A 21,574-nucleotide genomic window follows, 5' to 3' on the forward strand; every position below is an offset into this window, starting at 1 on the left:
TTTCAGCTTGTCAACAGATGAAATTTAAGTGAAAAACCCATCCCCCAGAAGAGGGTCTTCAACACCACAGTGATTGGACTTGCAGCACACCCCTCAGCAAGACAGGATTATAGGAATGTTTCCAAGAAACAGATTAAAAGGGGGAAGAGGAAATTTATACAGGGCACTGGGAAATTTTCAGTTTCTTTTAAATGTGGTACATCTCAGAGAATGTCATAGCACTCCATCCCTTGATAAGGAAAATGCAAAGTCCAACCACTCATCTGTCCCCCAGCATCAGCCTTCAAGGAGAAAATGGGAGTTAGTTAGAAGAGTGAGGAGAGAGCAACAATGAGTGGTTTGTAGCTCATGTTCTTGCAGAGAAACCTTCAAGGCACAAGGCAAATCATAACTCAGCCATAGCTGCAGTGAGATCTGCCTCATGCACTAATGTAGATGCCAAAACTACACATATTAAAAATTCTGGCTTCAGATTTATTTCAGGAAAAGATATGAAAGGGTCTTCTAAAGAAGGTCTGCAACCATATTTCTAAATAGAAATGAGAAACAAAGGAAACATGGAAGACACTGGATAGGCCTTTAAAAACAAGGGATGAAAACAAGGTGGAGAAAAGGGGTAAAATGTACTTGGTTAGGGATTTAATTTATACAAAAATAAGCCTACTGCCAGCATCAGTTAACTATAATTAGAACTACGTGTTAGAAATTAATCCAACATATATAACCTCACCTTTATAATGTCATTATCATTATAATTTCTATGATATTTAAGAACTCAATTCCCTAGGAGTTTTATTAAAATTTCTAATACAGTGACATAAGATACAAAAAGCAAGCCCCCTACACTTTTATTTCCTCCTATAGCTGGATGCCTAAAAAACTATGCTGTCTTGCAGTCCAGAGACACACATATGCAGCTGGTCAGATGGTGAAGCTCAGTTTCCCCCTAGAGGGAGGATTTATGGATCTGCTAAATTCATTCTCTAGGAAGGTAAAAATCTGCTTCCAGACTATCACTGAAATTGCAGTGATGGACAATTGGGTGATGTAAGGTAGCACTGACTACTTGAGCCAGTTTTTACAATTACTGAGCTGTATCAGCTGCCACACACAGGATGCCACAACAGTGAAAACTGAAATAGGTAGGATGGACAACAAGCATCATTCCTTGAGCATCAGGACTCCATCAGGCTGCAGACTGACTCTCCACCAAAACAACAATACACAGGAGTGTGAATTCTGTGCAATTATCACTAGTAAGGAAGCAAGACATAAAAATTAGTCTTACAAACAGTTATTAGAAGATTTGGGATTTAGTAGTGAGCAAACCTGCAGATTAAAATGACCATCAAAATTAAAGTAGTGGGTTTTGCATCTAATTGCACGTCAAAGTCAATTTTGTCCTTTGGAAATTACAGCATGAAGGTCAAAAGTATAAGCAAAATGAAAATATCAGAGGTTTTCAAGGCAAAATAACGTTTTCTTTACTTGGCTCTTTAGTGGCATAAGATTTCCCAATGTAAGCTTGTTCCCAGATGCAAGCAGCTGCTACACACACATTTGTCCAGGAAACACATGGTTAGAAACATACACTCCTAATTTTAGTGAAGATGAATATTTTAAGGCCATCCTGAGTGAAATCAGAATACAAATGTTAAAACTGGCTTCTCTTCATCCCTACACAACGTGACAAGCATTTGCTTACTCTAGGACTGCAGAGGAAGCTTTTAAGACCATGCATATTTCACCATCTGCTTTGCTGCTACATTGCAAAATTCTAGTGATATGAACTATTATTACCTCAGATACTGGAGGGTGGGCAAGGGAATCCTGACTCTATCTGTTATCCATTATTTAATCTTGGTTCAACCAAACTAGTAACCAGCAACTTCAAATGAGCATGGAGCCAGGAAACAAGAACATGAAATGGAGAAAGATTCAACTTACAATTAAATCTTGAATAACTGAAATGGAAAGTATCCTCTTGGTGCCATACTCCACAATTACTCCAAGCCAATTAAGTGCACCCCAGTACCACAAATAACTCTGTCCTCCATGCCAGTAGCTTACAAAGGCAAAAGTGAGGGCTGTAGATAAGAGTGTTCCAAGCAAACTGGACTGAGATCCTCCCATTGGAACATAAATGTACCTGTAGGTGAAATGACAAACAAGCAGAGCTGTTAGAGATTTCACTGAAATCTCAGAAAAACATCCACCACAGAACAAATGTGCCAATTTGTAGCATAGAAAAGAATGTGAAAAAACTACCTGACATGCTCTATTTACAGAGCTTGCCCTATTTTCTGCAAAGCTGTAGATCACTTCATGAAACATGTGCATGTACCATTTGGCAAAGGGACAATTTTGTGGTCCTGGGAACTCTGCATTAGGTAAATATATAGCACAAACTATATTCTCAAAACTGCAAATAGCAAATATTTGATTTTTTTAAATTGGAATAGTTCTAAGTCAGCTACAGAAATTACCTGTAATCTCCATGTGAACTTAAATTACAAGATTATTAACAAAAAATTTAAAACATTATATAAAGTCACATACAGTCACAACCCATAGACTGTTTCCCATATGTCAGAAATGTAGATGCATGCAAACATACTTTATTACTAAAAGGTTGTAATTTCTTTCCTTTAAAATATTTCATTAAAATTATGTGAACTGTAAATACTTCCTATCTGGTTCTTCTGTTACACTCTCAGGATCATGTCAGTCTGATGGCCTTTGGAGGACTCATACCAAAAACGCCTGGAAACCCATATGGAACACTCTCCATGCAATTATATTCTGCATTTAAACTGAACTCAGGAGTCATAACCTTAGTCATTAATTGATGCTTATAAGTGTCCAGAAAACAGTGCTGCTTCAGAAAAAATACCAGAAGCAATGGGATTCTGAAAGCTGACACTATTTTGTGGGTCATTTCACTTCCAGCCTGAAGAGCTACATCCACTCCCATCATTTTCTGATTAAGGAATGACGACTGGCCAGACACTGTCTGAAAGAGTTGGATATTTCTGTCAACACTTTGAAGAAGCCCATCAGGCAGGGGAGTCACCACCCAGCTCATGGGTACCAGCAAGGAGATGTGGTATCTGAGAACCACCAGTGACAGCTCTCCTCAGCTGTCATTCCTTTGGCATATCTGTACTCATATCTGAGACTACTCCTACTTGCTAAGATAATTCGGGGATTTTTTTATTTTCCAGTGAAATTTTTATCTCTAGTTATCAGTTTTCACATTCAGGGATAAATATCATTTTAAAAATTTAAAAGGGAAATTAACACACTGCTTATTCCTAATCTTAGGAAGTAAGAAAATAAATAATGGGATAAAATACAGTGATGAACATAATTAAAGGGTAAACAAAAAGTCATTAAAAAACCAAGTGTCAAGTGCTCTAAATTTTTTCTTAGCATAACATCAATACACCTTTTTAATTCAATCTGCTACAGGGCACATCTGATTACATGTTTTTCAGTATAGGTGTGCTTTTTCACTAAGCATATGAAAAATAAATAGAAATTAAGATCCACAGTTTCTATTTATGTTGTGCTTTTCTTCTCTCTCCCCTCCCTATGTTTGAACAGACACAATGGATTGCAATTGCAATCCATTAATCTAAAGGCAGAAGGGTTTATCTTAGCAGTCTGCAAGCAGTGAATGTCCTGCAGGGCTGTGGCACAGAGGGTAAAGAGAGCAGAGCTGCACAGGCAGCCTCCACTGGCAATGGCATTGCCAGGAAGAGCTCAGCAGCATCAAAACATTTGTTTCCAATTGCAGCTCAGTTTAGGTTGGCCTGAAGGGCTTTCAGCTTACTGTGCAGAGAAAAATAGGCTATTTTCTGATTTTTAGTGTTTGACAACAGCAGCTAGATAATTGAGCAGCAACAACTCATAATTCTGATTAATGTTAAAGGGTAGTGAAGTTTTAGCTTGTAGGGAGGCTGATGGCAAATGTGCAAGTGAAAATCCACTACCTGAAGACCTGTTTGAAGGACAGAAGCCAAAAGGAATAACAAAATCTTTACTAACACTCTGACCTTCCCCTCCAGCACTGTGGAGAGCCTGCCTCCCTGCCCCAGAGGAGAAATGGAAAGCAGAAAGCAAAGCCTCTCTCCTTCCCTGCTAGTGCCATGAGGAAATGGACAAGCAGCTGGCTCCATTCCTTGTCACAAGGGCAGTGACCACTCTCAGATCATGTGTCTTGCCTTCCCCTGTCAGGGCAGTTTTACAGTGATTATAAAGGATTGATAGATGTTGAGTCATTTCTCTTGAACAGAGTGAAGAGCAATTCTGTAAATTCCTGTATTTTTCACTCAGAAAAATCATGTGAAAAAGTCATTGCTACATTACAGAACACATCAGGGGAAAAAAGTACTTGCTGCCTTATCATCCATGCACATCATCCCCAGTGGTGTAGGTGTGCATGCACTGCTGCACTGGCAGGCCCTGCCTTCAAGCAATAGGCAGCTCAGCAGGGGCAGAGCCTGGCCCAACACCAGGCACTTTGTGCTCTCTCATTACCAAAACACTCCAACAGCCAAAACTGTCTTGCAAAACAACCATGCCAGAACTCTCATTGCTGCAAAGATGCATTTTGCTTATTTTAGAGCAACCTGGTAGTTTAGAATCTCATTCCTCTATACTTCCCCTGTACGTTTACACAGAAGAATACATATTTGATTACAAAAAGCTGCACAAACACTTAAGTGTGAGGGAGAATAACCCTGGGAAAACCATTATTAAGCCAGATGACAGAAGAAATATATTAGTTCTGTATTATCTACAACACAACACACAGTTTGTAACTAACAATTTGTTGTGTTTAAACTTGTCCAGCAGCTACACCCTACACAGTCCCTCGTTCACCCTTCCCCAAGGGAAGAAAAGGAACCTCTTACAGTGCATTCAGAAAGTTGTGCTGCCCTCCAATTTAGTAAGAAAATCTGTGAGGAGGGAAGGAAGGAGGCAGGGGAATAGTTTAAGGGGTAATGGCTACTACAAATCGATGTCTTTTATATCTGCATGCTTCCTAACTTTTCTTTTTCTTACCAATGCTTATATCTACCTGCAGTCTTTCCCTGCAGTCCCTTTGTACTGTAAACCCTGTATTTTACTCAGGGTTTACACAAATGGAGAGGTTGCTGTAGAACATGCTGACCTGCTGCACCATAAGTAGAACAGCATTACATAAATATCTCATTTTAAGCTTCCATGCAGCTTTTAAGATTATTCCCATTTCTAATCACAGAAAATCCACACAGAAGTTCAAAATCCCTGGTTTGGAGTCTATTAGCACATAAAAGTAACCATGGGTACTCATGACAGCCTAACTCAACTCAAAGGAACACCCTTGTAGTAGAGTTTCTTAACAGCTCTTGAACAGAGGACATATTTATTCTACAAGTGTAAGGAGGGCAGAAAAGCTGAAAAATGTGGCACCAATATACAACAAATTTATCTTAACTCACACACAGAAAAAGAAAACTCAGCAGTTACTTGGTGGTAAATAAGCCAAAGGTGTGCTAATAAAGGAAAGCAGCAAAATATTTTGCAAGGAGAAAAGGATGTTGAATTAAGTAGATTTGAGGGTAGTAATTGGTCATGTTCCTCCAGGCTGTGTTAGAGGGATGGCCAGCAATGGTGCCCCTTAGGACCCATGAAATTTACAGACAAGAAGATTAGACCTGTGAAAAATGCTTAGTACCAAAAATATGCAGGCTAGGTGAGTATTAAAAAATAAAACATTAACTTAGGGGGCCAAAAGTCAATCACTGCCAGAGCTTCAAAGGAGATATTTGAAGGTGAAGGAGCAGTGATTTCTAGGCAGACTATCAGAGAGGAACACTGGAACACCACAGGCCAGGCTTTGCCAACCATCCCTAGGCTGGGGCTGGCTAGACCTCCCTTAAGGACAACAAAGGAAGATACTTCATGCTGTCAGAGGAAAAAGTTATGTACGTAACATGGAGAGAAGGGGAAGAGAACTCCATGTCATTAGAATCCCAAAACATTTGGGGTGTGTTAGAAGCACATAAATATTGAGAGAATGTTATATAGTAAAAATTATTTGCATGCACACCCCCACACCTGACATGACTAAACATACGTTCCTAGCCTTCCCCTCCCAAGGCAAAGACGTCAGTCTTAAACATATTTTGGTGTTCTCTATCTTTCTATTTCTCTTTCGATTTCAAACTAAAACTTACATGCAATTAAACATGCTGCTTTCACAAACAAAGCGTACTTTGTATGTGTCTTCCCCAAAGTGCATTACTGTCCAGGTACAGCAGTTTAAATTACCTTATCCACAGCCAGCAAGCTGCTTCATTTACACAACTTATCTTCATTTTAACTCACTAAGTGAACATTAGAGAATTGGATAAAATATGCAAATGGTGCCATTTAAATCCCTACAGTAATACAAACACAAACATAATAGCTAAAGTATTTAAAAGTGACATTTACTTACAGAGAATACCTTTTAAATCCAATAACCATTTTGTTAGTTTTCTTGAAGTGGTAATCTCCAGAACAATCATAAGAGATCTGACAACCATTCCCTTGAAAAATACACTACATTACAAAGTTTTTATTCTGGTAACTTCAGAAGACCTCTAAAAGAAGCATTTTAACCAGTTAAGAATCATTCAGGAGGGCTATTATTCCTTGAGACTTCCACATACTGCTCTTACTTGCACATGTAATTTTAAACATATTTAAATTTTGAAGAAAGTGCAAGTAAAGCATCCGTTTAACTGCTGCTCTGTCCAGGACCTTTCTTCAACATGTGCCTGAACTTCCTCCTGAAGTAAGGTAATACTGCAAGGTGCATGCTATGCATTATTTTTTTCCCTCTCTTAGGCATTGATCTTGGAACATTTAATCCAGAATGAGGTGAAAGGTAAAAAAAAATTAAAAAAAAGGAAAAGTTAATTTGCTTGCAATGGCAAAGTAAATACAATTAATATATGAGGATTTTGTGTTTTATTTCAGGCAACATTCCAATGTCTCTGTGAGTTTCAAAGCATTCAAGGGTTAAGTGTGTGACCATCATAGGGTTTTGAACTGGGCAATTACAGAGACAACACAGCAAAAGTTTAGAAAGCAATAATGCAGTTTTCATCTTGCATCCTGACACCAGAAACCCCTTAGGCTCTGTACAGGGAGGGTGCTCTTCTGTGGACACGTGTGAAAAATCTTGTCCAGGCAGCATTATGCTGGTGCTGGGCTTCCTTAATTCATTTGTTTTTAATACTCTCTACATGGCCTTAAACCATTGATTTTTTTCTGCTGCATAATAAAAAGATGTCAGGTGCAGCTCTGCAAATTCTTCCTTGTGGGTGAGTTCTCACGATTCCTGTTTTGTCACTTCAAGCTGACACTGACTTGAACAGAGCTACACAGAGTGCATAAATAAAGCACACCTGTAAGTCTTTGCAAGACTGGGTCCTACAGGAATAATTTGTTTTAAATCACAGAAACATCTCCCGTAAACATGACTTTGAAGGCTGAGCCACTCATATTTGCACCTGAAATAAAGAAATAACCAGAGATATTTGGAATACCATTTGCAAAGTTTTCTTAGGAGACTAAGCCTTATTCTGTTAAACTCCATTTCTCACAGCCTAGCAATTTTGCTGGCTGTTGGTAAAGCTTTTTAAGCTCTATAAGAGACTCTCTCACCTCACCAGCTTAACCTGATGTTTAGAGACCCTGACAAATGCAGATCCTTTAAAATATTTAAGCTGATGTTGGCTGCAGGCAAGTCTTGTTGCATTACCACAAAAATGTTTAATGAGAAATTAAGTCCATTTGGTTTACAAAGCATTAATGAGAATATTCATATGAAGGAACACTCAGCTTTACAAATATGACCTGAATTCTCATTCACTTCATAACTGTTAGCATGTTTCCCAGCAAAGATTGAGTGTGAAGTTTCCTACCAAAAAACTGAGAAGTGTTTAAAGTACTTTTCTTCTCTTGCTTTCAACACAAAAAACAAGTCGAGTCCATATGTCAAGGGCCGGTAACTGCAGAATACTGAATAAATCATTTTGAATTCACTCTTCCAAGGAAGCTCATGTTTTCAAAGAGATTCATTTATTTAAAATGAAATTTTAATCTAAATCATAATATTTCCTTCTAATGGAAAAAGTTTCATTACTGGTGGACTGCTGTGTTTAGTTTTCTTCCAGCTGTATCTAGGAAAGAAAGAAACCCTGCCTATAACCACCTGTTTGCAGTCAAGTGCAAAACTACCAGTGAGCTGCCTTTGATCAGAATGGAAATGGGAGAGCTTCCAGATGACCCAAGAGCCAAAAGACTGGCTATAGCATTAAGTTCAAACCAGCACCCCAAACATTTTGCTGACAGTAGAAGCCTAGATATTATTGCCAAGACAACCTAGAGTTAAGTACCTATAGCTCAGCTACTGGGTGGCAGAGGGCTGTGTCCCCAGCTGACAGATGGAGCTGGGCAGGAGGCACTCCTGCCTCCTCCCATGAGGATCTGCAGAGCTCCCTGAAGCTGTTCTGAACTCACCTCCCCTCAGGGGCCCAATTCACTCCTGATATTCACAATACACCTACCATGTGCTGATGGTATCTAGGCTCAGCAGCACAACAGGCAGGCTATATACTCCTTTGAAAACACAGCTAGAAGAGGGATCTATTAATAGCACTGTCACTCTCTGCTTATAAAATGGTAGAGGTCAGGCTCTTTGCCAGGGAGACCAACATATCTTGCCTCTCAGAGGAGTGCTCCAGCTGTCTGCTACCAGGCTGCCACAAGGCAGAAAATAAATGAGAGTCAAAGAGTGAATATGCAAGAAAAAAACAAGTCTGTGGCTAGGGCATTACTCAGAGAGGTGCAGATATTCCAGTCCAGATTTCTGCACCAGGAATTGTGCCCTAAACAATCATTAGACAAAATGCATAAGTAACACCATAAACAAAATAATTCTTTTTTCCCCACTTATTTTCTTTACTTCTCCCAGCTCTTACACTGGATGTGACAGACAACACAGAGAAATTCAGTGGGAATTACATACTCCCTACTGACCACAAGCTAGCAGAAAAGCAGAAAGGATGAATTACACTATTAAGCTGCAACTCAATAAAATCTGTCAAGAAACCTCATTGACTTGGGTTCAAGCACTCCCAACTGCTTTGTAGAGAATTAGGATCCAACCTAAGGGCAGGGAAAAACAAAGCCCCTACAAGCTGCTCTAGGGTCAGCCCTATCAAACTCCACACATCCCAAGGGATGTGCATGCTAAAGGTGCGACAAGACCTCAGTAATTATCTCACATCTTCAGGTAAAACACTGCAGGATTTATGATAGGCAGTTGTCATCACCAGATGGGGAATGGTGGGAATGGAGGCACGAGCACACAAATTCCAGCCATGAAACTGAGTGTACCTTAGGGACAGGGATCTAGCACCTCTCCAGCCAAAGGGACACCACCAAGTACTGTACCAAGTACACCACATACATCACAGTAAAACTGAACAGTAAAACTGAACAATAATTTCCATTGTCCATGAAGCTGATGACTTTTTGATTCTAGAATAATGCACCTGAGGTCCTTACCTCAGGTGCATTATTCTAGAATCAAAAAGGCATCAGCTCCATGGACAATGGAATTATTGTCCCCAATACAAACAATGAGGAAAAAGAATGAATAACCTTTTAACTGAAGTATAATTTATACCTATGAGTTGTACCTTGATAGCTAATCAAAGTCTTTGCTTGCCAAGGAGACTTTTAGATTTCACTGAGGGATTAGTCCTGTAAATTCTTATGAAAGTTTAAAGATCAAAGTAGCTAAAATAGTAAATGTAAGTAATTGATGGATATGTTCCCAAATAATGCTGGGAGGCACAGGGTTCCTTTGGATGGTTCACCCTTATGGGCTGGCAAGAACTTTGGTAATGGGCTATGACTTTTAATGGAGTCAATGAAGGAACAGTGAAAGAAAACTGTACAATAGAACACAGAAACATAATTATAAATTTAACAGGATTTACTAATATTCCCCTTAAGAAGAAACCTAAAACTACTGTAGTTAGGGGTCATAAAGTGAAAGGATTTATATGCTTTTACTCAAAATAGAAATAGAACTTGGAGTGCTAAAACAAATCAGTGTAAGTATTATACCACTCCCAGCTGCAATGCCATGTGAAACTCCATTGGCCTCACTGCACCAAGCACACAAGAGAAGCCCACATAGGAGCCCTAGATCCACCAGCACTGCAACAGTGGGAAATAGGAAATCAGACCTCTGATACTGGGAATGGGACCTACAAATGGCTTCCTAAAGGATGGCTTGGTTCCTGTTGCCAAGCAGTATTAATGCCTCCCCTTAAGGAACTCTGGGGAGGCATTACAACCACAAGGAAGACTTGTGGGCCACACAAGGGCCAGGAGAGCATTTTCCATCCAGGGAGTTCAGGACAATCCACAATGAACTCCTTTGATTTTGGGAAGCAAAAGATTATGGTTCACTCCATGCCCCCTGTGTGCTGCCTTGCACTATGGAATTTATATTAACAAGCTAAAGCAATTATTAGAAGAAATGGTGAACAATACTATTAAAATATCAAATAGCACATCCTATGAGCTCCAACAGACATGAATGGTGGCTGTACAGAACTGCATGGCCTCAGATTACCTGCTTGCTAGCCAGGGAGGAATGTGTGCTATTTTAGGATACGAGTCTTGCACTTACATCAGTGATGGGTTTGAAGCCCAAGAGACAGATAGAAAGAGCAGTAGAAGATTAGCAGAAAGAGGAACATTCTTCTTGGTGAGATTGGCTTACTTCATGGCTACCAAATTGGAGACTGCTACAAAATGTAGTCATGGAAGTCATTGTATTAATTGTAGAACTTGCTTGTATTATGATTCAGTGTTAGAGATGTCGTAACACTTTGTGCTGGAAAATGAAGTATTGAGACTTATCTGAAAGAGACAGTCTCAAGAAAAGGGGAGACTTGACAGACAACACAGAGAATAGAAACTTTCAGTTCCTTTGAAGTTATAAAATAGAGCTTAAAGACTAGCTAGAAAATCAGATTAAAGAATATAAAAGTAGACACACAGGATGCTAAATGTAGTTGGAAGCAGTGGATAAACAGATCATGAGGAACCTAAGTGGTTTTTGTGGCAAAGGTATATAACAAGAAACAGTGCATGCCCTAAGAGAAGTTCAAGGCAAGGTCATTTGCAAAACTGGGGGCTCAGTAGATATGACTACTTTAGACCCATTCAGATGACCCTCTAGAACCATCAAAAGACTTCCAGGAAGGGGCAGAGGCATGTAAATTAGTTCCATGAAAAGGCATGTTTATCTATTAGCTAGGAAGTACATTGTAATGAATGTGTATGACCACAATGGATTAAATACTGCTGTAAAGTTTCGCAACACACATTCAATTAGAGGAAAAATCCTCCAAATGTGTCCAGTGCTGTAATAAAGAATCCCTACTTTCTAATATTTCAAATTGTGTTAGAGAGTTTATAATCTGGACTATTTCTATATCAGAGGGCCCAGCTCAAAATTTGGAACTCTGCATACCTCAACCAGAGGCTGCATAGGCAAAATTTTCCCACACAAATAAACCCTTTGCAACAAATCTCATCCCTTGCCATCTCTTCTCTCTGAAGCAGAGACCAGCTTTTCCTCTGCATGTGACTGCACATATCAAACTGTTTGTGCTACAGTTAGTGAAAAACTGTTAAATATGTGTCATTTATTGCTTTCACCACAACAAGAATAAAGTACTGTATTTTCTCCCTTATCTTAGAAGGCTGATTTAAATTCCACAGGTGTAAGCACAAGCTATTTAGCCATTCTGCTAATCTTAGTATGCCAGGTACATCAGAAAAAATGTGGATTCATCTGCATGTGTGAATTCAGATGTTTAAAATACACTCATCACCATGCACTTAACAGCTACTTTTTCCAGCATGCCTCTGTCAAAGGAGTGCACAAAATGCAGTCACTACAACAGAACCTATTTATTTTCCTCATTAAACCATTTTTGCTTGGAGACAAGGTAATAAAATTGAATAGCCCTCTAAAATTTGCTAGGTAACAGAAAGACTGTTTAATCTTTGCAGACTCCTTTGTGAAGAGTTTGATAATTCTTTTGCATTTTTATATCCCTTTGTACACATGCATGTCCAAGGGCACTGTTAGTATCCACAGACCACACAGCAGTTTCACCAAACCATGAAATACCTTTGCTTCACTGGGCTGTACAGTTCTATAGACAAACAGAAATCAAGATGTCAAAGACTTTCACTAGGGTGCATCAGAGGTACAAATTTGTTTGTGACCAGAATAATGTTCAAAGACTCAAAGTCAGTGAAGACTTGGGTCTTCAAATTTAAACCAAAATCAACAAAATGTACTTCAATGAATCTCTGAAATAAAGGCATGTAATTAATGAAACGCAGAAATACAGAGATGATGCATAAATTTGGCAGGAAACTTAAGGAATGTCAAAGTATCTGCTTAAGGAGAGCATAGCATTACATATTCCTCCAAACTGCACATGCACAAAGTTTGAAGAGTTAGATTTTTGACATTATTCCAAGCAGAGTAATTCACTCACCTCTCCTGAGCTCACATTTCTTAGAAAATGCACTTTGCAGTTCTGGGAAATGACTAGTTATAAAGTACAGCCAAGGCATTGAGATGTCCAGGCAAAGCTGGGATCACTTAAGATTATACAGCACCTTCCACAATAAAGAACTTCTCTACACTCTCCAGCCTCTTGTCAAAAACCCTTCAAACACCAGCAGAGTTAAATCACCTCTGATGTAGAGTACAATACACATTTATCGACCCAAATCCATCTAAGTGAGAATGAACATAAATTTAATTAAGCAAAGTGAAGCAAAATATTTACTTCTGTTGAAGTAGCACCCTTAAATAATGATCTTTTTTCTCATTTGTAAACAAAGAATAGACACACACCCCTAACTACCACCAGGAACATGGTTCACTCCAGATAACAACTTAAGTGGAAAATGTCAGTTCCTGTGAAGTCAGTAGCAACAGAGGCTAGAGCTACACAAACCAGTAAGTTTTAAACATAGAGCAAGAAATTATTCCAATGCAAAGGTAGAACTTGAGAAAGAAATGCTGTAGTTACAGCCAAAAATATAAATCTATATGTAAGGATGGGGAAAAAACAGTAAAAAAAAATGGGACAAAAACCAGGTGCATACTCAAGGAAAAGGAAATGGTCAAAGTGCCAGGGAAAAAATCATCAGTTAAGGTGTCATGGAAAGTTAAGTAGAAAATGTACCATAAATCTTCTTATCCTGCTACAACACTGAGCTGTTTATCTCTCCAGTTGTCTAAAGGTATTCTTTTTGTTAGAAAGACAGAACAAATAATGATTGATAAAGTAACAATTTTGCATTTATCCTCACGAAAAGCTCCAAGATGGTGAATCAACAAAACTAGTTTTAACTGTTAAGTAAAAATGTAGGCCAGAAAAGACAGAAAATAGGTTAAAGACCATTAAGGATATCAGCAGCATTCTAGCCAGTGTGCCTTGATGAAATTCTCTGAAAGGTATTCAAGGAAGCGTCTGGTTTACACATTGGGTCACCAGTTCTTGTTTTTCATGTTTTCTGCTTCTTGAGATTTCAACAGACTGTAAAAAGCAAACAAACTCATTTTCTTTATTCAAAAGTGGAGGTAACCAACAAGAATAAAAAAATTTCATCCAGCTTGGGAACTGCTTAGCAAATTCCTGGTGGTACTTGGGAACACACTATAAAATAGTTTGTGCTCACCTCATCCCTAGGACCAAGGGCTAGCCAGCTAAGAAATAGCATTCAAAGAGGTAAGGAAGTTTCAAAGAATTAAATAGAATCATCAACAGCAAACTGGCTTATTTTCACTGAAAAATCCCAAGAAAAAACCAAACCTGTCAGTTAAAGTCTAACCAACAATCTAAAGAATGTCATGGTAAGACAGCTTTTAAACTGCTTGAATTATTCACCAAATGTTAAACAAAGCACTTAAAGTGCTTCAATATTCAATAACTGCCACCCTTCAGTAACAGGATGCAAGTACCTCCCTGGGCTGAAAGCTCCACACCTGGGAGAGAATCAGACAGCACAAAATCCCTCCATCCTACTGCAGTTTTGCCATGAGGCAGTAAAGATGACAAAAAAAGCAAGTGCATGCATGTACTGACAACATCCCACCACACTAAAAGCACACATGGGGCTCTGGACACCAAGCCATGGGTGATGCTGGATGGAGGTGGAACATTTGTCCTTGACCCCAGCCTCAGTAGGCACCCACTGCTCTCAGCTATTGATTTTCCACCATCTTGCAGATGGCATTTTCCTTCACTGGCAAATGGCTTTTCCCAGTCACAAGCCATCACCCCCATGGGTATCACTCAGCCTGGGGAGCTGCAAGCAGAGCAATATCCAACACTTTCTGCCTTCACACGGCAGCAAATCTCTGCCTCCAAGAGCCCCTTCCCTTTCCACAGACAGTTTCCTTCAGAAGGAAGGATGTGGGGGTACAGCATCCATCAGCTCCTGGCTTAGACCAAAAGCCAAGAAGCAATGAAAAGGTACCTGAATTTCAGGTGTACCCTCACCAGTGATTTGACACTTTGCCCTGAAGCAGAGTAGAAATGCTCAGCCATTTTAAGGAGTAGTCTCCCATTCTCCCCTACCTCTTACCTAAACTTCATAATTCTCAGTTATGAGCCCATACAGTGGCAGAGCAGAGCCATATGCATAGAATTCATGAATACCAAAAAGCCAAATGTAATTATGTGGGGTCAAGCTTGTTGACAACATCCTGGAACATTTTCTGTTTACAATGCTAATGTTTTGTTTGACAGAACCACTGCAGAGATTGATAATGATGATCCATCATTACAGTACGGTTTATTAATGCTCAGTGAGAATTAATGTGAAGTTGAGTGGGCATAAAATGATACTTTCTCATTTCTACTTGCATGCACAGTTACCATTAGTAATGCTAAGCTTCCTTCACTTGTGTCTCATCTTTTTCTACAAACTAAATATCCTCTAGTCCCACAACAGCAGCCCACTCCAGCCTCTTCTTGTGACCATCTGGCAATTCCATGATTGTCTCAGTCTCCAGTCTATCCTGTACAGTGAGAACTAAGATGAATTTATTTGCTCCTAAAGGAAAAAGCCAGACCGTATTTTCTTTTATTGTCAGCAAGGTTTTGTTCATCAGTTTCAGATAAGGATCTGGGTTATATGCTTGTTTTCATTCCAAGTACCTTTTGCACCAAGCATCCTCTTCTCTACCCCTAAATTTGCCGAACAAAATATTTTCAAAATGCAAGGTTTGAATAATCAGAAAGATTTCTTGACCTTTCACAGTTACAGAGACCATGCTACAATTAACTGTTATTTCAAGAGAAAAAAACATTGAATAATTGTATGTTTGTACTTATTTTTCTATATGTATTCACACAAATGTTCTGCATGTTTTGTGAGGTTTGTGGATGCAGGGGTAGGGTTCATCAAGAAGAGCACACATTTAGCAAAGGACCAGGATAAAAATATATTAATTTACCACTAACTTAGTCTGGAGATAGGATTTAGCAGAGTGAACTTGACAGATATTTCTTTCCATTTGAATGTTAGTTCAATTTCCAGAGCACATGCATTAAAGGATTTCCATTTTATAGTTAAAACCAATGTTTTGCACATTAAGAACTCTTCACTCTAAAAACCTAATACCACATGCAAGATACAATGATTTTCTCATCTTATACACTGGGCAGAATAAGTACAAAATTATGACCTGGCTGAAGAGTTTTCATCTTCTAAACCTTCCTGTATGTTCACTCTTACTATGCTTTCACAATCTATTGATATTTTTACTTGCATGTTTATTGAGAAGTAATTATCAAACCATCAAAAAATACAGTGCAAACTAAACTACAGTCCTTAACATTAAGGCTGCCAGTTAAATCCTCTTACAAATACATCCATGGTACTAACTTGGCAGCTAAGCTAGGAGGTATCACTGTTAAGCTCCAATTTTCCTTAAAGAGCAAACATACAAACGCTCTTCTCAGCAGCTCAGACTCTCTTCTGTGCCTTTATGGGACAAGCTGAGCATATGACACAGCCTCCTGAGGTAATCCCTCTTGGACAGCCCTTGTTCCCTCACTCCCTCATCACCTCTCCTCCGAGCTGGAACGCACAAGCTGCCGCAGCTACTCCTGAGATCTCATCAGGCAATGGCTTTTCTGCTCCTGCCTGGCATGATGAGAAAGGTTGGAAATCAAAAGATCTGAACATGCATTCATTTAAGCAAGCTCCAAAATCCCTTTAAAGCTATAGGGGACACCATAAAGCCAGTAAAAGTTGGTGTTACAACCTCTAAAGCTTCCACTGCTGGCAGAAGGTTGAAGATTTCCAGCAGGGCTGCTGCCATTCAGAACTGGAGGTGATTTTTAGCTCCTAGTGTAACAACCACAAAGAATGAACAAAAGTGAATGCAGGCAACATTTAAATGATAAATTGAGTTTTACATGTAATTTTACTTCTGTAATACACATTTCTTCACAACGATAATGCCTGTGTTCAATAGGATCTTTGCACAGGACAGGTATCATGCTTTGCTCATTGCATCTGAGAAAGAAAACCTGTTCATAATTATCATAAATTTTTTAACCTTGTTAATAGAGTTCAATATTAAATCTGAGTACATTCTATGATGGTAGCCTACCTGTGATTCCTGTGACTCCTGTTTTGCTGAGTAGGAAGAGTTTAAAATCAATGGCAAGGGCATTCTTCTCCATCTTCTAACTTCAGCTGCCTTTGCTATGCTTTTCCACTTTCTACAGGATATTTCTACAGCAATATGAAAACTACCACACATTTTAAATCAGAATTCTTCAAAGGTAAAATGATCAAGAAAACATATTTAAGATCAGTCTTTGGTTTTGAGAACCAAACATGTGGAAAATACTTTTTTGTGTGCTGCAGGCTTGATTCCTCCCTCTAGGGTTTTTTTGCACTTCAGTGCAAACAAGATGAAGAAATGGACTGCATCAATTGTTTACTGTGCAATCTATTCAACTGATTCAACTTCTGTCCTGTTTTATTTAAAACTGAAGTTTAATATTGAAAATTAGAATCCCAGCATTATTTCAGTATCACTTCTAGTCTAGTCATTGAGACTCAGTAATTAGGACAGCATTCTCCTCCACATTCCTTATTGCAAGAAATAAAGCAGCAAAGAAGTTTTTGTTGAATCCAAGTATTTTATCTTCTCTGTACATAATCCTGCAAGGATCAACAAAACCACACAGCCATGTCAGACTGTAGATAGTACCCAAAATCAGGCAGCAGCCTGTACGCAGTGTTTGACGTGTGAGACAAGTCTGTCCTGTCCATGTTTCAAAATTTTCTAGTTGATAACGCTATTCAGGTTTAACATTTTGCCAGTTCAGATTAAATCCTTACAGTACAAACCCTGTTCTGCCATTACTCTTTCTGAAAGCCATTATGTGAAGGAACAAGGCAAGCGATATTAGTACAAACCAGTGGTGTATTTAAACTCTACTGAGTTAAACTCTACTGCCATGTTAGGCACAGACCTGTCTTGCTTAATTGGATAGCATGTACATGCTTAACAACAGACACATGTACTTACATAACATGTAAAACCCAAACCTTTTCAAGTGATCCAAGGCACTTTCCATTCACCCTATTTTAAACAAATACTAACTGACAGCACTTTTTTTCTGTTTCTCACAGGCTCCTGGACTGCACAGACAGTACTTTTTTCCAGCATACTCACTGCTGCAAGTTTTCCTCTTATTTACCATGCCTGGAGGACTCTCTCAGAAACCAAACCCCTTTAGGACTACCACTCACCAAATCTAAAGCATACAGACTGATCCAGCACTGAGCACGAAGTATTCAACTATCCCATCCCTGCCTCTGGAAAAGGTCACAAACTAGGACAGCATCGTGACTTGCACAGTGCAGTTCCACCATCCTCAAGACAATACCCAATGTCCCTGACCCAACATTCAACACTTAGGCAGGAAAGAGTGAGCCCTGGGCAGGGTTTTCCGAGGCTACCTTGGTGTCATTTCTGATGGAGTAAGTATCTCTGTGCCAGGTCACGCTGTACCGGGATAATCAGAGCTCTCAGGAGCACAGCAAGGCCTGTATCCCACCAGCCATCATTCCCCTAACTCCATGGGAATTTCTCCATGTACATGTGAGAGGGAAAAGGAAAGAAAATGTCCTGGGGTGACTTTATGATGCTGGCATCCCCATTGTCTGTCTTTTTGCTCAGAAATGTTGCTTTAAGCTAGGCCCAGAGAGAGAGAGAGAGAGAGAGAGAGAGAGAGAGAGAGAGAGAGAAGGGGGGAGTGGTGGAATTTTTTCGTGCTATATTCAAAACATAGAAATAAGAGTTCAGCTTTCTCCGAGCTCCCGGCAGTGATCTCCAAGTTCTCGGCACAGAGAGAGAGAGAAAATCTGGGAGTTTTCCTTGGGTTTTTTGCTAGTTTTCCTCATTAGCTATGGCAAGAAAGACTTTTCCAGGGCTGTTTTTTTTCTGGAACTGTTTGGCTTCTCTCCAGTCCAGACCACCAGAACACTCGCCCCCAACCCTCCAGCTGCTCTGCAGCCTGGACACCAGGTCGGAGCCCCAGAGGGACTGAGAGAGACAGAGCAAGGCAAGCCACACCCTACAAAAGGACTCTTCTTCTGAACCACAGAAGGACTTCCTGAATTTGCCATCGCTTCAGAACAACAAGAGGCTTCTTTGTTCAATATTATTCACTTTTTCATGCTTGTGAATACATTGTTTGTTAAATAGTTTTTACCACTTTTCCCTAAGAAGATTAACTCCTGAACTGGTCAGGGAAGAAGTCGCTGAATTCTGCCTTTTAGGGGAACATCCCTTTGATAATTCCCTTCCAAATTTGTCCCAAACCAGGACAGAAGAAAATATTTTACTGACAGCACTTGACTATGTCAAATATTCTCTATTGACCTCTGTTATAATATGAAAATAATTGTTTGGCATGTCCACCTTCAAATCCTAGGCTTTCTGAAGTTATCATGATTCTGACATTACCAACAGCAATAACATGACTAAACAAACTCCCCAAACCACTTCATTTAGACCCAAAGTTTTAACATCAGCTTCATCTAATAGCTAAGTGATTGAAACTCACACTTCAAAGCAAACACAGGTAAGGATTCACCTAAATGTGCTGGCATCATTTGCAAGCAGCCTACTTCTGCTCATCAGCAGGTTTGAAGAACTGGAGAAAAGACTGTGAAAAGAATTTAATGTGGAGATGAACAGTAGAAGGAAAAAAAACCACAGCATAATATTCCTTTCAGCATAATTTTCTTCCTATACAACTAAAATAAAAGACTCAATTTATTAAAATTAAAGCAGAGTGAAGAAGGAATGAGAGACAGAAATTAAGTGTATCCTAGAAATTTGACATTTGACCAATAATGATGGAAATGGATTTACTACCCATATGGTAATTATGTTTTCAAATTATATCATAATTATTCAAATGCAACTGACCTTGCCATGTATAACTCTTAAGAACTGCATGTACAGTAGAAAGAACAGATTTTAGACTGTTCACAAGCTGAAAGTTGATTATGCTGAAACATTGCATACTGAGGAATAATGTGTTCTGACTCAATGAGAATGAGCTGACTGGAAACAGGGTGAGACACTAATTAAAGCCTGTGCAGCACCTGGAAGTTAGAAAGTTATTTAAGTCCAAAGTCTCATTATTATCAATGTATGAACACGTATCTCTTTGGGGGTGAAAGAACATATAGGAAGAACACAGCTAGTAGTCCTTATTCCCTAGACCTTCAGCTTATCTATGAATTCTCCACTGATGTGTCTCATGCTAAAGATTTTTTTCTAACAAATTTCTAGACTTTTCTAAAGAGATATCATTTTCTTCTGCATATTTGGGAAAGTTACTTTCAAGGCAGATAAATTACCATGTTGCAATCAGTCTTAAAATGCCTAGGAAAATACCTTTCAAATATGCAATCTGATCTAATAAGGTTCAGTAAAGCTTCACATATATTGATGCATGAAATAAATACATGGAAAGCCTTATTGCATCAGATACCAAATTAAACAAGATTTGTCATAACTGTCATGGTTAAAATGCAGATTCTGTTCTGTCACACAAGAAAGTTACACTGAATGTCATCTTAACATAGTTTCTTCTCTGCAAGTCCTGTGTGAGTCAGGATACTATATCTATCCAAAACAATTCTCAAAAGACCTCTGTTTGTTCCAAAGTCAATTTCAGGCACTGAAATTGGTAAGTGTTCTGTATTTCATTTGAAACAGTCTGTGCTTGTTCAGACATTAGTGCTTGTTCTACAAACACTCTTATCCTAGAGCCACCGCTACAGTATCTGAATGCACTCTGGTTGTGTCTTATGAACAAACAAATAAACCCACAAAAAACCGAAACTGAACCCACCACACTCTGTGGCTTCCTCACTCATCAGAGAGGGAAAAATGTGTGTGCAATACAGCACAGCAGTAGGGCACAAAGGGAGACTGCGTGCATTTTCCAAAATGCATGGACAAAAAGGTGATACCACGGCCCTTAGTTTGAGTAGGTGCTCACTACCAAGGAGTGACTTTATGACCAAATGAATTAAACTCCTGGAAAGATCAATCTTCAACCGGCATGTAGAAAGGTTCATTATCTTTGGGGGTTAGGGTTGCTCACCTTGGCTGGCTTCCCACATCTTCACAATGAAATCTTTTGTATCTCTCAGTCCCACAGGGCCCAAAATTTGAACTTGATTAGTAGTGAGCAGGGTAGAAGTATATAGAATGTTAGGGGCCCATGGTAATGAAAAGAGTTCAGTACTCAATACCAACTGAACCATTCCAGGTACATGATCACACTGTGGCAGTCTATCCAGGAACAAAGGTTCTCAGCAACAAAAGCCAAAAAAGACAGAGCATTCTGTGAGTGTAAGAGTAAGGTTTCAAGGACACACTACATTGTGCTGCTGAAGACAGCTAAGCTAGAGATTATCAAGTCTGTTTGCATGGTATAAAAAGCAATCAGTGAAAAAATACAAAACACTACACAAAATCAAACAGTGTTGCACCAGAATCTAGTTCCAAATCCTGTCTTGTCCTCCCCTGACACTTGAGTCGTATAAGCTAGTACTTGACTGCACCACAGGAGAAAATTGCTTATCACATTTCCCATTATACTTTTGTAACTATGTATGAAAATAGGGATGCCATCTATAGATATGAAACATTGCATAATGACAGCCTACAAACATAATATGTCACCAGAGGAAAGAAACAAAGATGACAAGGAGGTTGTAAACAACCTAAATCAATCCATTGCAAAGATAATAAGAACCACCCTCAAAGTCACCCTTCCAGGGGTAAAGCCAATTGTTCATCATTTTAACTGCATCTAAATACTTACCCTGGGAGGCAGGGAAACACGCATCACCTTCTGCT

General features: G+C 39.2%; 1 protein-coding gene across 2 annotated transcripts in view; it reads right to left on the reverse strand.

Annotated features, from left to right (window-relative positions):
* The window catches only part of HHAT (hedgehog acyltransferase), a 147,305-nt gene that overhangs the window by 70,912 nt on the left and 54,819 nt on the right, over nt 1–21,574 (reverse strand). For both annotated transcript variants that reach the window (XM_071426730.1, XM_071426738.1), the window contains one exon: nt 1,948–2,149. In XM_071426730.1, the coding sequence (XP_071282831.1) occupies nt 1,948–2,149 (202 nt within the window). The remainder of the gene's footprint in view (nt 1–1,947; nt 2,150–21,574) is intronic.

The sequence above is a fragment of the Agelaius tricolor genome, unplaced genomic scaffold, assembly GCF_023055355.1.
Source record: "Agelaius tricolor isolate 1412-34295 unplaced genomic scaffold, bAgeTri1.0.p SCAF_1, whole genome shotgun sequence".
Classification (NCBI taxonomy): Eukaryota; Metazoa; Chordata; class Aves; order Passeriformes; family Icteridae; genus Agelaius; species Agelaius tricolor.